The 14,698-nt window shown below is 53.1% G+C and overlaps 7 protein-coding genes across 7 annotated transcripts; 6 read left to right on the top strand and 1 right to left on the bottom strand.

Moving 5' to 3' along the window:
* Positions 1 to 82: 82 nt before the first annotated feature.
* Positions 83 to 1,816, top strand: PG985_004296 (uncharacterized protein; the record flags this gene model as incomplete). Its single annotated transcript, XM_066824065.1, has 1 exon — positions 83 to 1,816. One exon carries the CDS (start codon positions 83 to 85, stop codon positions 1,814 to 1,816), a length of 1,734 nt encoding a protein of 577 aa, XP_066687225.1.
* A 383-nt stretch (positions 1,817 to 2,199) lies between these two features.
* On the top strand, positions 2,200 to 2,539 carry PG985_004295 (uncharacterized protein; the record flags this gene model as incomplete). The annotated part of the gene is made up of 2 exons (XM_066824064.1): positions 2,200 to 2,403; positions 2,471 to 2,539. The coding sequence occupies 2 exons, from the start codon at positions 2,200 to 2,202 to the stop codon at positions 2,537 to 2,539; spliced, it is 273 nt and encodes a 90-aa protein (XP_066687224.1).
* A 770-nt stretch (positions 2,540 to 3,309) lies between these two features.
* PG985_004294 (uncharacterized protein) lies at positions 3,310 to 5,100 on the top strand (the record flags this gene model as incomplete). Its single annotated transcript, XM_066824063.1, has 3 exons — positions 3,310 to 3,439; positions 3,490 to 4,137; positions 4,217 to 5,100. The coding sequence occupies 3 exons, from the start codon at positions 3,310 to 3,312 to the stop codon at positions 5,098 to 5,100; spliced, it is 1,662 nt and encodes a 553-aa protein (XP_066687223.1).
* Positions 5,101 to 6,168: 1,068 nt separating this feature from the next.
* On the top strand, positions 6,169 to 7,024 carry PG985_004293 (uncharacterized protein; the record flags this gene model as incomplete). The annotated part of the gene is made up of 3 exons (XM_066824062.1): positions 6,169 to 6,294; positions 6,376 to 6,859; positions 6,990 to 7,024. 3 exons carry the CDS (start codon positions 6,169 to 6,171, stop codon positions 7,022 to 7,024), a joined length of 645 nt encoding a protein of 214 aa, XP_066687222.1.
* Positions 7,025 to 8,218: 1,194 nt separating this feature from the next.
* On the top strand, positions 8,219 to 9,559 carry PG985_004292 (Phosphoglycerate mutase-like protein; the record flags this gene model as incomplete). The annotated part of the gene is made up of 1 exon (XM_066824061.1): positions 8,219 to 9,559. The coding sequence occupies one exon, from the start codon at positions 8,219 to 8,221 to the stop codon at positions 9,557 to 9,559; it is 1,341 nt and encodes a 446-aa protein (XP_066687221.1).
* Positions 9,560 to 10,582: 1,023 nt separating this feature from the next.
* PG985_004291 (uncharacterized protein) lies at positions 10,583 to 12,272 on the bottom strand (the record flags this gene model as incomplete). The annotated part of the gene is made up of 3 exons (XM_066824060.1): positions 10,583 to 10,654; positions 10,725 to 11,678; positions 11,811 to 12,272. The coding sequence occupies 3 exons, from the start codon at positions 12,270 to 12,272 to the stop codon at positions 10,583 to 10,585; spliced, it is 1,488 nt and encodes a 495-aa protein (XP_066687220.1).
* Positions 12,273 to 14,125: 1,853 nt separating this feature from the next.
* On the top strand, positions 14,126 to 14,587 carry PG985_004290 (uncharacterized protein; the record flags this gene model as incomplete). Its single annotated transcript, XM_066824059.1, has 1 exon — positions 14,126 to 14,587. The coding sequence occupies one exon, from the start codon at positions 14,126 to 14,128 to the stop codon at positions 14,585 to 14,587; it is 462 nt and encodes a 153-aa protein (XP_066687219.1).
* Positions 14,588 to 14,698: the final 111 nt, after the last annotated feature.

Here is a 14,698-nt window from a genome sequence, read left to right as displayed (position 1 = left end):
AATGGCAAACAAATCCTGATATGTAGCAATATCTTTCGGGAACTCTCGTCGATTGCAATTTTCCCATTCATCCATTTCCATTATGTCTGACCTGACCTCAAAGTTAAGCAGGCTGAACGTTTTCTCGAAAGGCGAAGACGATGAGGAAGAATATGGGGAGCAAATCGACTTTGAAAGTGTGGCGGGTGGAGGACACGCTGGTCGCCGGACCGCCATCACAACGGGCCAACTACGTGTCAGCCATGCTTTGAGGTCTTTTTTGGTCAAGCAGAACGTTCTGAGCGAGGCAGAAGCCGGTGTCGATTCCGACCAACCCACAGCGGCCTTGGAGGCCTTGGTCCAGCGCCCGCACATCTCAGTGCCAGCGCATTTGACAGATCGGTCCCACACACTGCCAGAATACTTCATTAGTTCAAGCCACAACACTTACCTGCTGGCTCATCAGCTGTTTGGCAAGAGCTCCGCAGCAGCTTACGAAAAAGTACTTCGCACCGGCGCACGATGTGTCGAGATCGACGCGTGGAACAGCGACGACAAAGAAGAACCCAAGGTGACGCATGGTTATACGCTCGTATCTCATATAGCGTTCAGAAAAGTCTGCGAGACGATTCGCGATGTTGTTGATCAAGAGGCTGCCGAGGCTGTGGACGAACAGGGATATCGAGCCGCACCAATCTTCATAAGTTTGGAAAACCATTGCGATGCGTACGGGCAACTACGACTTGTTACCATCATGCGAGAGGTCTTCGGCGACCGACTCCTGAGCAAGGCTGTGCGCGACCGAGGACATCTGGAACAAGATGGTTCCGATGACCATGTCTGCCTCAACGACCTGGGCTCTAAGATTTGTATTATCGTCGAGTATCACCACGCGAACGAGGTCATGGAAGAGGATGACTTATCAGATTCCTCAGAAGATGAGGAGGAAAGGCGAAACCATCAGAAGTATCGCGAGCAGAAAGCAGCTGCTGCCTCAAACGTCATTATCCCCGAGCTGGCCGAGTTGGGGGTCTATGCTCAATCCGTCAAGCCTCCTGATAACTCCTGGTTTGAAGATGTTGAATGGGGGACCAAAGAGCCTCACCATCATTTGATCAACGTCTCGGAGACACAGCTCCTTCAGCACATGCCAGCGAATTCCGAAAAGATTGCCCACCACAACGCGTCCGGTCTAGTACGCGTATTTCCGAAGGGAACGCGCGTGAGCTCGAGAAATCTACGGGCAGTATCCTTCTGGGGAATAGGGGCCCAGATTTGTGCCCTCAACTGGCAGACCTACGGGGCGGCCATGCAGTGTAATGAGGCGCTTTTCACCGGAAGTGACGGCTTTGTTCTTAAGCCAGCTGCCCTGCGTCCGGGCGGAAATGGACAGCTCAACACAGGCAAGAGAAAGAGACTCCGGTTGCATGTGGGCGGTGCCACCGACATCCCTCTACCCCCGGACCGCGATGCCAGTGATGTAAAGCCGTACTTGACCTGTTCGATGGTGACCAATGAAAAAGACCTCGCGGCGAAGCAAAAGACTGGCCCCTACCACCAGCACAGGCTCGGATTTCTTCACCGGGGCGAGAATCCGCCTTCGACAGATCCCATCTGGGATGAGGAGCTCCGATGGGAGTACGACGACAACGAGCTCATTTTCCTTCGCATGTTGATCAAAAGCGACGATTCGTGGGCCAGAAACCCTACGTACGGTGTAGCCACTGTCCGGCTTTTGTATGTTCGAGACGATTGGAACTTTATCAGGTTGTTGGATTTGAAAGGAAAGGAGACCAAATGCTCCATCTTGGTGAAATTCGAGTTTGAGGATATCTAAGCCCCCAAGTTATGGTTACCTGAGGGCGGCTGAAATGACTGCATGCAAATCAACTGCCGACAGTCCGATGCTGTCACGTTATCTGATATGCCATCTACCAGAACCTAGGCTAAATAGACACAAGAGACCCGTGCGCATCGTACTGCGAACGAAAACATTATGCATGCTGCCTCAAGCTGTGGTATCTAGGAGTAGTTGGACCCAAATGAGTAGAAGTCACCCCTTACGGCACTTCTACCCCTTGCAGCATGATTAGGTAGGTATTGATAAGTAAATGGTATTTCTTTGAACGCCTCCTCGACTGCGTACCTAATCTGGTTTCACTTCACTCTTTTAGCCTTCGATCACCCAGTCCGCCTTCCGTCCCTCTCCAGCCGACGAAAATGCAAACCCCGGCGATTCTTTGCCTCCTGATGCCGCTCGTTCCGGCGCTGGCTGTCCGGCAGGACCAACAACAACCCGGCCCTTGCGATCCTGCGCCGTGTTACCAGGTCATTGACTCCGCCGCTTGCTGGTCCACAGTATTAATGGGCCAGGAGTCCAACGCGACCAAAATCTTTGACTGCGTCCCGGGCGGGAAAGAAGAGGTAGGTTTGGCGTCTGCAGCGATATTCAGCCCTTGGAGAAACTCTTACTTACGCTGCCCATTTCCAGATGTGCCGTTGCTACGGTTGCGATAGCATCCTTGATAGATTCGTGGTAGCGCACCAGATGTGCAGCTAAGATTACAAGAGATGAGTGGTGCACTGGAGTAGGTAGCGGGTGGGATGGATGGTGGACTGATCAGCACTGCCTTTGACAATACTCCGGACCAACCAGTTCTAACACCTCTACATAAGTCGAGTGGAATGATCTGGCATATGGACGCTCGAATAAACACTTGAATAAACAATACTCCGTACAATAGAAGTGTAATAGACCGAATAACTTAATTGCGTGGCCGTTATTCATCTCAATGTTGGACAGTGGCAGAGTGGGGTGCTGATGGAAGCAAGTTGAACTTGATGAAGTATGATGACAGTTGTTAGTGTCCGTTGCGGGGATTGTTAGTCACAACGGTCGGAGTCGTTGCCCGACTACCTATCTCTGCGTGGTAAAGGTCAACAACAGTGGAGACAGCACAATGCAGCAGGACTTGCTTGATGTTTAGTATCAGAACCGTTGTTTCCTTGCGATTTACAAGACAAGCAATTGCCACATCAGATACGACAAATAAGACAACACATGAAGTTGACCGAATTTAATTGAATTGTTACGACCTCGAAGTGTTATTTCGTCAAGGGTTTGTTTCAAGGAGATTGGGACCCCCAATGGCGTTATGGTGGTCGATGGATCGAGCCTGACGTCATGGTTCAATGACGGTCGGTATTGTAATCCTGTTTTTCAAACTAGAATATAAGAGTAATAGCCACGAAGAGTAGGGACACCTCCTAATGAGTACGGCATGAATAGCATCTGTTTTTATTGACAAATTCACCACACGTGTATTCATCATGTTCGACGTTCCGAAGATAGTCGAAGCTGCGTTACCCGAGTCGGAACGCAATGGCCGTACACTCAATATAACGGGAGGTAGCATGGCCGGGGCCGGACCCAACCACAATGACCCTAATTTCCTCTCAGGTATGAAGACTCGATACCATCGATACGACGATAGCTAATATCAACTCAAGATGATTTCCCTAAGGGGAAGCCCAAACTATACATTACGGCAGAAGAGGAAGAGTTCGACGAGCTCACCATAGCCGAATGGCGCAATGAAGGCTATGACGTCGAGTACTTCTCCATGGGAAAGGGTGGCAAGGAGTACAAGACGCATCTGCGCGCATTGAACAACCAAGACCTTGGCCCATGTTCTACCTATGGATTGGTCTGCTATGGTGAAGCGGCGTCGGCTTGCTTAGAATTCTTCCACGTCCTCGACAACAACCCGTCCTTCAAGCTGTGCTGTCTCATCGCATACTACCCGACGGCAATCCCGGATCCGCGCACGCGCTACCCCGGTGGCGTCCACGTGCTGGTCCATTTGGCCGAGGGAGACGAGACAGTGGGTATCGTCAAGCAAGATCAGATGGTTGGCATCCAGGGGAAGCGGCGGACAGTCAATCGCAAGATCCCCGAAGGCATGGGCACTGGGAAATACGTGAAGTACAACTACCCCACGTTTTCATACGATGCGAATAGTGGCTTTGCGGAACACGATCTGGAAGAGTACGACAAAATCAGTGCGGACCTGGCCTGGAGCCGATCTCTTGCGACAACTCGGAGAGCGTGGCGACGCGATACCAACCTGGAGCGAGTGCATGAAGAGAATGTCCAGGGTACGTGCTTCAATATTTTCTCATTTTCTTTCCTTGATCCCATCTACCTACTAGGACTTCCAAAAACTAACATTCTCAGCCAAATATTTCACGCAAAACCTCCAGAAGACCATGTCCACGTACACGAAAAACACCACTCCATACGTGACATTCGTACCGACGCAGACCGGCGGGATCGGTGCCGACGAGCTGCATGACTTTTATGGGCACTATTTCCTCCACCGCAACCCTGGATCGCTGCAGCTGACACTGCTCTCCCGAACCGTCGGCACCAACAGAGTAGTCGATGAGCTCCATGTTGCCTTCAAACACACTACCGAGATGCCGTGGATCCTACCCGGGGTCCCGCCGACGAAAAAGAAGGTTGAAGTGCTGATGGTCTCAATCGTTACTGTGCGAGGTGGAAAGCTTGCTCATGAGTATGTGTACTGGGACCAGGCTTCTGTCCTCATGCAGGTGGGCCTCCTCGACCCAGCACTCATACCCGACAAGGCCAAGCACCGTGGCGTGACCAAACTGCCCGTGGTCGGCCGTGAGGTGGCCCGCCGAAGGCTCGATGGCAACGAAGACGGCGAGGACGGCGAAGCAGACAATCACTTGATTCCCGATTGGTACGAGGATGATGATGACGAAGATGACGACGATGAGGAAGAGGGAGACGACGAAAATGAGAACAACGGCGTAAATGACGGCGGCAAGCAAAAACAGAATGTTAACAAAGACCAAAAGGAGGAAGAGGGTGAAGAAGAGAGTGAGGAAGAGGGCGAAGAAGGCGGTGAGGAAGAGGGCGAAGAAGGCGGTGGAGAAGAAGGCGAAGAAGAGGGAGAAGAAGGAAACAGCGACGAGGACGGGGAAGGGGGTGAGGAGGGAGAACAAAGCGGCGACGATCACGAAGATGATGATGACACTAGGGTCGAGCAAGATAAAGCCCATCATAGCGATGAGGAGCCATCGCGGTCTTGATCTGGGAGTTGGCGAATCTCAAGAAGCCAGTTGACGAACATATACCCTTACGAGGCCAAATCTCAGCCATAACGGTGGTGGGAACGGCAGTCTGTAATGCTAATGAAAACCATTATATCAATGAAAAGGTGTACAGTTTCCATACTCCAATGGAATCGTCTTCCCAGCTCATGCATCTTCGTCTAAAGGGCCTGTGTGCGACCAAAGAGCGGCCCGAGGCATCGGAGATCTGGAAACGACTCTGCTGTCAAGATCATTACAAACATGGCCAGCTTCAACCAGGCCGGACAAAGTCTGGCGCATGATACTGGACCAGTCTTTGCACGGGTGGTGCGCCGGGATTTGCTGTCGGGAGATGAAGGTGTCGTCGAGAGCCCGATGTCAGTGCGACGAGATGCCAGCGCTAATACCCCAACGCGTCGTTTTTCAATACTCCAAATACCCTTGACTACTGAGACTTTCCGTTCAATCGATGACAAATGAAGCATACGAGGACAACTCCAACGGGTATGCTTCGCCCGCCCAGTAGTTTGGAGATGCGGCTCATGCATCGTCAGATCGCGGCTCAGATCCAACACATGGCACTCATCAGTTCACTGGCAGAAGGATCATAGACTTTGCCCTTTGTCAGGAAACACGTTGCTGATGTTTCCAGATGGAAACGGAAGCTCGAAACATGAAACGGCCCTCACTGATCGCTCGTATACTTTGGGTTCATCTGGTCTTGGCGCCTCTGCTTGGACCCGGGCGATAGCCGTGGCCCATAGGCGATTGGATCAGGAGATTAGGAGACGAGGGGCAGGGCAGATTCTCAGATTCTCAAGGTTGCTCGGAAACGTTTCAGGTGAATAGAAGTTTTCGCGGCCTCCGGGCAGCCCATGGGGTTGAGGCTCAAGGTTATATCACTGCATCTATAAAGCTGGCCTGGACACCTGTCATCCGACCAGGCATCTCAATCACATAATTTCACTACTTGATCACCTCGACAGTTCTTCCAGGCCCGGCGCAGTATCTCTCTAAATACCTTTTAAAATACCCTATACAGTCGTTATATTCAAGGAATACAAGATGAAGCTGGCTTCGTTTGTCTTGGAGGCAACTCTGGCGAGTCTCGCCTACGCCCAGCTTGAGGCAATGCAGCAGGCCATCGGTGCTGTGTCAGATGCCTTGGGCGACCTCGATACTAAGGTTAAGGTACGAAACACTCTCTCATCACTCACACAGAAGGGCCAGGGCCCATGTCAACTTGAGTAACTGATGAACCACCCTGCATAGGCCATAACGGGCACCGACGTCAATTCCGCGGCGCCCGTCCTCCAGGCGTCGCAAAAGATTCAGATGACCATGCAGGCCTCGACCGCCAAAGTGAACGCGGCGCAAGCCCTCGGTGTCTTCGATGCGCTCTCTCTCCAAGACACGGCCAACAGCCTGGTGACCTCGGTCAACACGACAATGAAGGACCTGGCCGCCAAGAAGCCGCAGCTCGACATGCTCGGTGTCACCATGGTTGCTGTCCAGTCGATCCAGGACCAGAAGACGGCTTCTAAGGCGCTAGGCGATGCCATTGTCTCCAAGGTTCCGGGTGTTGGCCAAGGGATCGCCCAGGGATCGATCGACCAAATTAACGCGGCCCTCGATGGAGGCATCAAGGCTCTATCTGCTGGAGGCGCCGCCGCCGGTGGGGCTGCAGGCGGAGGTGCTATGAGCGGTGGTGCCATGAGCGGTGGCCGCAACTCTTCCAGCAGCAGCGGCGGCGGTGGTATGTCAAACGGAAGCGGAAACGGAAGAGGAAACGGCAATGGTTCGGGTCGAAATTCCACCTCGGGTAATGGTACTGGCGCCAATTCTCCTGCGCTCAATCCTGCTCAGCCCGCTGACGCAGGTGACAGGCCGTCAACGGGATCAGCACAACTTCCGGGCATGATGACGATGACAAGCTCGGCTGCCGCGATGATGCCCGGTATGATGACAACTTCGATGGCTACGGCCCCTGGTATGATGACAACTTCGGCTATGGCAGCCCCTGATATGATGTCTTCAACTACTACAGCCATGATGATGTCTTCGACTATGATGTCCTCCAGTCCGGCGTCTTCCTCGGTGATGGCACAAAGTGGTGCTTCCAGTTTGACTGGAAGTCCGGCAGCGGTGGTTGCAGGAGGCTTGACTTTGATTGCTGCGATTTGGGTGTTCTAAGCACTGTCACTAACCTTGCTCAATGGGGTTGCTAACTGGGGTGGGCTTTCTATTCTATAACAACTCGCTGTATGTACTTTTAAATTGATCCACGGGCAAGCAGTTGAACTGCTTGTACGTTCTTTGTGGCAACCCATCAGTGTTGTAGCACCTTGATTGTTGCCTTACAGTACCTACTTACGAAGGAATGTAGAGAAGAACCATCAGTATGGTCGGTGGGGCAATGAGATCTCGCAGATCACTCACTGCGAGCACGCCCCGCAGTTGAGAGGTAGCACGCTCGCACGCAGCACGGAGCTTCAATACTTTAGCACCTGGTAGGGGTAGGTAGGTACTGGGTACGTAATTAGGTGCTGATCGCTTGCCCCTGGCACCTCAGCGAAACGGCAACACTGAACAAACCCTCACCTGAATACCATAAGTGACTCCTGACACTCGCGGTTCTATCGAAGTCTATCATCAATTTATCTACATATCTTGACCTGGCATCGGTTCGTCCAATCATTCCGCTTTGCCCAGTAGGTCACTTGAGCACCTGCCTCATTCGGCCTGACCCCTCGATGACCGCCGCATGACTAGCATATACGTAGTGATCCCAACCCACCTAAACCAACCACTTCCCTTCCAGCCCTTCCCAGCACGACGGGCTGAGCTGCAAGGAACCGGGGAAGAGCTTGGTTAGTGTCTCTGCCGATCCGGGTATCGGGAAGCCTTCGAAATGGGAACGATAACGGAGATAAACAAGCAAGATGCGGAGAACGGGCTCGACAGGAGCAATGGCGAGCTGGAGGCTCTTAAGAAAAGCCCCGTTGCTGTCTCTCGCCTTGCCCGCCTCTTATTCTTCACTTTCCTCGGTGCCTGTGTCTGGCATTGCTTGATTGAATTGTTCTCCACCACAGCGGGCAGTCGCTCCATGGTCGCCATGCTCACCACTTCCCTCAGCCAGGCGATCAAGCTCGGCTTGGCGGCCATCGTCGTCACATCGCCGACCGCGGCAGCAGACGCAACATCATGTGACTTCAACATCTATGAGCACATGGGCAACCTATCCCCGTACTTCCAGCCCAGCAACACGCCACCGTCTCTCTCGAGCGGCGCTCCCCCGGGCTGTGCCGTGGCCAAGGGCTTCCTAGTCCACCGCCATGGTAGCAGAAACCCGCTGTCCGACGAGATCGGCACGATTCAGAACCTGGCCTACTACATCGGCAACGAGAGTTCCTTGTTCTCCGCGCCGCGCGCTCCCGTGCCGGACGCCCTGGCTTTCCTCCAAGAGGGCTGGAACAGCACTTTCACGACCAATGATCTTTCCGCCACCGGACGCCAGCAGCTCTTCGACCACGGCGTCGCCATGCGCCTCAAGTACCCGCAGCTGTCGGCCTCGCGCGTGCTGGCCGGCGACCAAGACCGCGTCGTCGAGTCCGCCCGCTGGTTCATGGACGGATACTACGGCCGCTCTGCCAACTCCAGCGCCTCGCTGGATCTCATTGCCGAAGACAACAAGACGGTCTCGTGGATCACGCCCATGGACACGTGCGAGAAGTGGACGTACGGCTTCGGGGGCGCCCTGGTATCCGAATGGGGGAAAGCCTACCTGCCGCCCATCGCCGACCGGCTGAACCACCTGTTGGCGGACAGCTTCCCGAGCGTCAACTTCACGCCAGCCCACGTCCACGGCATGCTCTACGCGTGCGTGTACGGGACGGCCGTGTATGGCAAAGACTCGTCCCCCTGGTGTCCCGTTTTCACGCGCGCTGAAATCCTCGATCACGAGTACGAGTATGATTTGCTGATGCGCGGGGCTTTCGGATACGGACTGCCCGGCGACATGGGTCCCGTGCTCGGCAGCCTGCTGGTGAGCAACATGACGGAGTTCCTCCTGAAGCAGGACAAGGAAGGTCAAGACAACCTGTCGCTCAATTTCGGCCACGACACGACGCTAGATTTGCTGCTTTCTGCGCTCCACCTCGCACAGGACTCCCACTTCCCCGCGACCGGCCCCGTGGACCCCAACCGGGCGTGGCGGACAGCCCGTCAGGTGCCGTTTGCGGCTCAGATGCTGTTCCGCGGTCTGGATTGCGAGGGCGGCGAGAAGCGGATCCAGCTGCTGCTCAACGAGGCCAACTTCGACCTGTCGCCCTCCGGCTGCGAGAGCGATGACTACGGCACCTGCAAGATGTCGGACTTTACCGCCTCCGAGACGGTCAAGGCCGCCCTGGCTGTCACTCACGGCGACGCACGCTGGCAGGCAGTCTGCTCCGCATAGATGGTAAGGAGGGACTGCTGCAGACAAGATGAAGAACGGGTACCATCTTCGATTTAGGATATAGCGAATTATACAATAGTAGTACAAGTAAATCGATGAAAATTTGACCTCGACAGTTTTCTTCGAGGGGAAACACGGTGTACTACCATTGCCAATGTTTACCCTGGAAGGGACATCGAATCGAATTTTACGATTATGACAGAAGATTATGACAGAAGCACAGAATCTACATGATGTTGAGAGGGAATAACAGGTTGACATAAACAACGAGCCTTAGAAAGGGGGTATTTGCCAGTTTGTTGCGACGTACTAAAAACTATGTCCAAGTTTTACTGCATGCCAGGGGTCCGGTTCCTTCCGTCTGGTAGTCCATACACACGCCAAATCAAACAACCCCATCCATCTTATGCAAATGCTCGCTGACCCGCCCTGAAACTCCGTCTATTTCCGCCCTCCCCCTCCCCGCCATGATTTGGGTACCACCAACTGGATGTGCGCGTCTGGCCATGTACTTACTGCCCATCGACTCGCTCACCCAGTCTCTTCTGTTCGGATCTGGTCATCATCCTTCTCGACCTTGGGTATATCATGATCCGTCGTGGTATGTGTATCAGGGACAAAGGTGCTGATATCCCCCTCATCACCGGAGTCATAGTCTGGCAACGGAGATTGCGCCGCCGCCCCAGCGCTAGAATCGGGCTCAGAGATGTCTTCTGTAGCCATTTCGCGTCGGGACAAGCCATGACAAGGGCTAGCTTCACGATAAATAGAAAAATCTCCTCCCTCCAACTCGTCCTGGGTCCCTTGAGACTCCCGACTATGGTATCCCGAGTCTTCGTAAGAAACCCGGCGACCAGAGTTCACACGTACGAGTACCCGACCGGGTTTCAGAGGCGTCTGGCTGATGGCGCCACCAGTGAATGGTTCACATGATGGACTCGTGAGAACACGAACCGTCGGCTTGGTAATAATTAGGGGACTTCGCACGGCGGAAGGATCTTCAGGTGGACCCGCATCGGACTCCTAGTTCGACTGGAGTTCACGTTGAATTTTTCCCACTTCGTTCAGAAAGCTCTTAGCGTTGGCAGGGTTGAACTGGACGATATGTTAGAAGACAGTTATACTAATGATGTACCATGTTTGGTAAGTGAAGTGATGAACTAACCTTGAGCTGGATGCTGACTGGTTCTCCCTTGTCCTCAATTGCCGTGAACAGGACACACACCGTCTTGTTCGTGGGCTTCTCTTGAAAGCTCATGGCGGGAATGATGACGGTGTTGAGTAGCAAGCGGTGAGTAGAGTCTTGGCGCATGATGAGGCGAACGTTCTTGTTGTCAGCATCCTCGAGAGTGGAAGCGTCGAAAGAGCCGGGAATGGGGAGGTTGTTATCGTCCAAATCAACACAGGCCTCGGGCACATTGATCTTCAAGTTGCCGGCGCCACGCTCCTTCCAAGCAGCAGGTGTAGCAGACTTGTCCAGGAAGTAGATCCTTGCACGGAGCTGGAGGACCGTAACCTCGCCGGCCTCGCCGTCATCAACATTGGCTGTGATCGCGTTAGCAACAGTTGGCATACGCTGCGTCGAGAATGACTTGCTTTTCTGCAGCTTGATTTTCTTCTTATCATCGTCAGCTTCCTTGTCTTCCTTAGCCTCGTCCCCTGCGTTGTCATCGCCGTCGTCAGCTTCCTCGTCGCCTGACTCGGCGTCGCTCTCCGGAGCTCCGAATGGTTTGGCCGGTTTGCTGCTCTTAAAAGATTCGCCGGGTTTGCCAAAGGATGTCAATTTGGAACCACTCAGCCCAGTGAGACCACCACTCAAGCCTGAGCCAGAGCCAAACACGCTTGATTTCGAAGGGCCGCCCAACGAAAAGGGGGAGGCGCCATTGGAGAGGCTGCCGCTGCCGAAGACCGACTTGGTGGTATCCGTTTTCGTAGTGGCTGCCGCACCAAACGGAGATAGCGAGCCAGAAGGACTGGCAAAGGAAGTGAGTGGTTTGGCGCCTGTCGATGGGAGGAACGGAGACGCTGTATTAGCAAAGCCAGAAAGCCCTGAACTGCTGAATGCCGAGCTCGAGGTGGTCTTGACGGTCTTATCTCCAGCTGCTTTGGCATCTTGGGACTGTTAAATGTTCTTGTCAGCAGTCGTCCCGAATGCGACCTGGGGGCATTAAGCGCAGGATTGCGATTATCGGAAACAAAAGACGAAGAGTAAAAGAGAGAAAGATAGAAAATATTATATAACGTAACTTACAGCATTGTTCTGTGCGGCGGCTTTCGTCTCGCTGGAGACGTCCCGGGGGCGCTTCTTTTCGGGCTCTGATCTGTCAGTTCTGTTGGGGTTGGCATCGGCGCCCAGCGGCGAGACATCGCCATTGGCATCCTGGGTCGAGTCCTTGTTCTGATCGACCTCGTCGTGCGCCCGCTTCTTCTTTGGGGAAGAAATCTGGTCCTTCATCTTGTTCTCGTGGTCGGGCGTGTTGTTCCGAGCGGAAGCCGTGTCGGAGTCCGTAGCAGCAGTGTCGGCGGTAGCAGCAGAAGAAGCCATGGCTGAGGATGGGGCAAGATCAGGCTTGTCAGAGATGGCCGTGTTGCGAAGCTCTTTGCGCGCGGCGGCGGTATCGGGGTCTTCGGCTGCAGAAGGAGGCTTTATGCGGTCGGTTTCGGAAGGAGTTGGGCTCTGTTTGCCGACAGCAGCAGAATCTTGGCCGGCCATTTGGTCTTTGTTGGTTGTCGAGCTGGAATGATGGGTTGCGGAGGTGTTCAAAGTAATGTATGTCTTGTACCACGCGTCGTACAGGTAAGAAAACCGCAGAGACAATGGAGGAGGGGAAGCCGTAATTGGATTTTTCCCCAGCCAGCAGCACCAGCGCACCAGCAACGGACAGCACCCTGCACTGACTACTGGCACCAAATGCGGATGCGACGACCCTGGACGCGCTTCGGCACGGTACCTAATACAAGCTCGTTGGGGCCTTACAATCCAATTAATCGATTGAGGACAAAGCGAGGCGAGGCGATGCGGTCGGTTTTGGTCTGGTCAATCGAACAATCAATCAATCAGTCGATCCGCGGGTGATTGGAGTGAGACCAATGTAAAGTAAATGCAATGCGATGCAATGTCGGGAAAAGCCAGCAAGGCGCGTGGGTTTTCAATCAATCAATCTTCATCAAGGGCTTTTTCCATACTTAGGTATCTGAAATGCTTTTTTTAGGTACCGGACCTACCAATATGAAGGAAAATTGATGCGACTGGAGACGGAGATCAGTATGGAGCGGGTGAGTGAGCTGGGACCAATCTACTGGCGGCAGTGGGTTGCTCCAACGGTTTAAGGTTAGTCGAACCAGACTGCCAGAAGTGACATCAAATAGACACCGGAATAACCAGGCTAATCGCCCATACTTAAAGCATTCGAATAGAATAATCAATAGTAATAAACAATTCACGAGTGTAATAATTACCCGATTACTCGTATACTACATATATAATTGTATCAATTGCCAGCTGTCGGGGGAAGCCTGGCTGTTTGGTTAGTACGGTGTCTTGTTGATGTCCCTACTGGTCGAACGGAAGGGACTCGAGCAGTTTTGGTTAATCTTCAACACCTCTCTGTCACTGCCGCCCCAAGTGCCAGCTCAAACCTAAACCTAACAGCCGCCGCCACGAAATGCACATCTTACAATAGGAGGCGGTTAGAAGCATTAGTGCTTACCGGCTCTGCCCTCTTATTTCTTGGTACGCCTTGGGTCTGCTATTTGCAAGTCAAGGGTTTCCATTCTCAGGCTTTGACTTGATGGCGAAATATCTGCATGGAGCCTCCTACGTGTAGACAACGCGTTATTTTTATTTGCCGACTTCGGTTTTCTTCTTCTTCTTCTATGCTTCGGTCATTATGTCGCATCGTTACGTACATACGTACATACGTACATACGTACTTAATAAACAGCAGTTCTTGTAAAAGAACATCGCTGTAGCCAACGACGGTTCGTCCTGTACCTTTTTACCAAGACAGCAAACAGTCGCATAGTGTTGCTTGTCCGGCCGGCCCTTGCTCAATAGCCGTGGATTAGGAAATGGCCTGCGCCTTGGGGTCCAACGCCCGAATAGTAGACGTCGGGTTTTCACGTTGATACCACGTAGCTATCGTCCTAGTAGGAACTTGGTCAAACCCGGTCCTCGCAATGGGCCATATTATCGTTTGGCAGTCAAGCAGTACGGGCTGCATCCCTTTCTCCCCGTCCGAAGGCAATGAGCTTTGTATACACACGCCGTAAGTTGCGGGAAACAAGCCCTTTGTCGAACTCTCGCAGAAAGAAGCATGTTACCAAACAAAGACGACAACGAGAGCACAACATCTTTGGTGTTGTTACGACAATCAATGAGTTTCTCAAGCAACAACAGTGACGTTAAGGTCTTGGGATATCTTGATTTAGTATAAATACACACCCAGTTCCTCACTGGTCCCCAAAAACATCACTTCCCCTGAAGCATCTGCTCGCTGACAACCCGACCTCTCCGAACGCCCCAAGCCATCATCTAAACCGACTCTCACCCCAACACTAAACAAGATGCCCAACTACGTGGTCTACCCCGTCGCGTTCGACGGCAACATTGGCGCAGCGGCTGGTGCGGCTGGCTCAAACTTCTACTCGGCTGCGTTGAGCCAGATTTGCGGAGGCGCTGGCAGTACCGATGGCAGCGTCAACGACGACGGGGGGTTCCTTACCTACTTCAAGGTAAGGGGCTCCGGCAATAACACATGTGACTGTCACAGTCATGATAGGAATCGGCTGGTTCTTTTAATCCTCGCCATCGCCTTCGGCGTCATTGCACTGGGGTTGGCTATTGCTTTCATATTGATGTACCTCGTGGGAAAATCGCGAGTTAGGTCAAGAGTCGATGCCGTTCCGTTGGACTTCTTTGCACCTCAGCCTGAGCCTCAGCCTCAACCTCAACCTCAACCTCAGCCTCCACCTAACCCCGTTCCGCCCCCTCCGACTGCCCAGCCCGGTCGACCCGCTGCGGTTTAAGGAGTTCCCATCCGTTCCGTCTTAGAGTTACCACCCGGATCTCTAAAGACCAGTTCATCCGTTGCAAAGCTTTGTTTTATCTGTTTATCTAGGTGAGAAAGTAGTTTAAGA

The sequence above is a fragment of the Apiospora marii genome, assembly GCF_038362585.1.
Source record: "Apiospora marii strain CBS 49790 chromosome Unknown utg000003l_segment0_segment0, whole genome shotgun sequence".
Taxonomy (NCBI): Eukaryota; Fungi; Ascomycota; class Sordariomycetes; order Amphisphaeriales; family Apiosporaceae; genus Apiospora; species Apiospora marii.
This window is presented reverse-complemented; position numbering and strand designations above follow the sequence as displayed.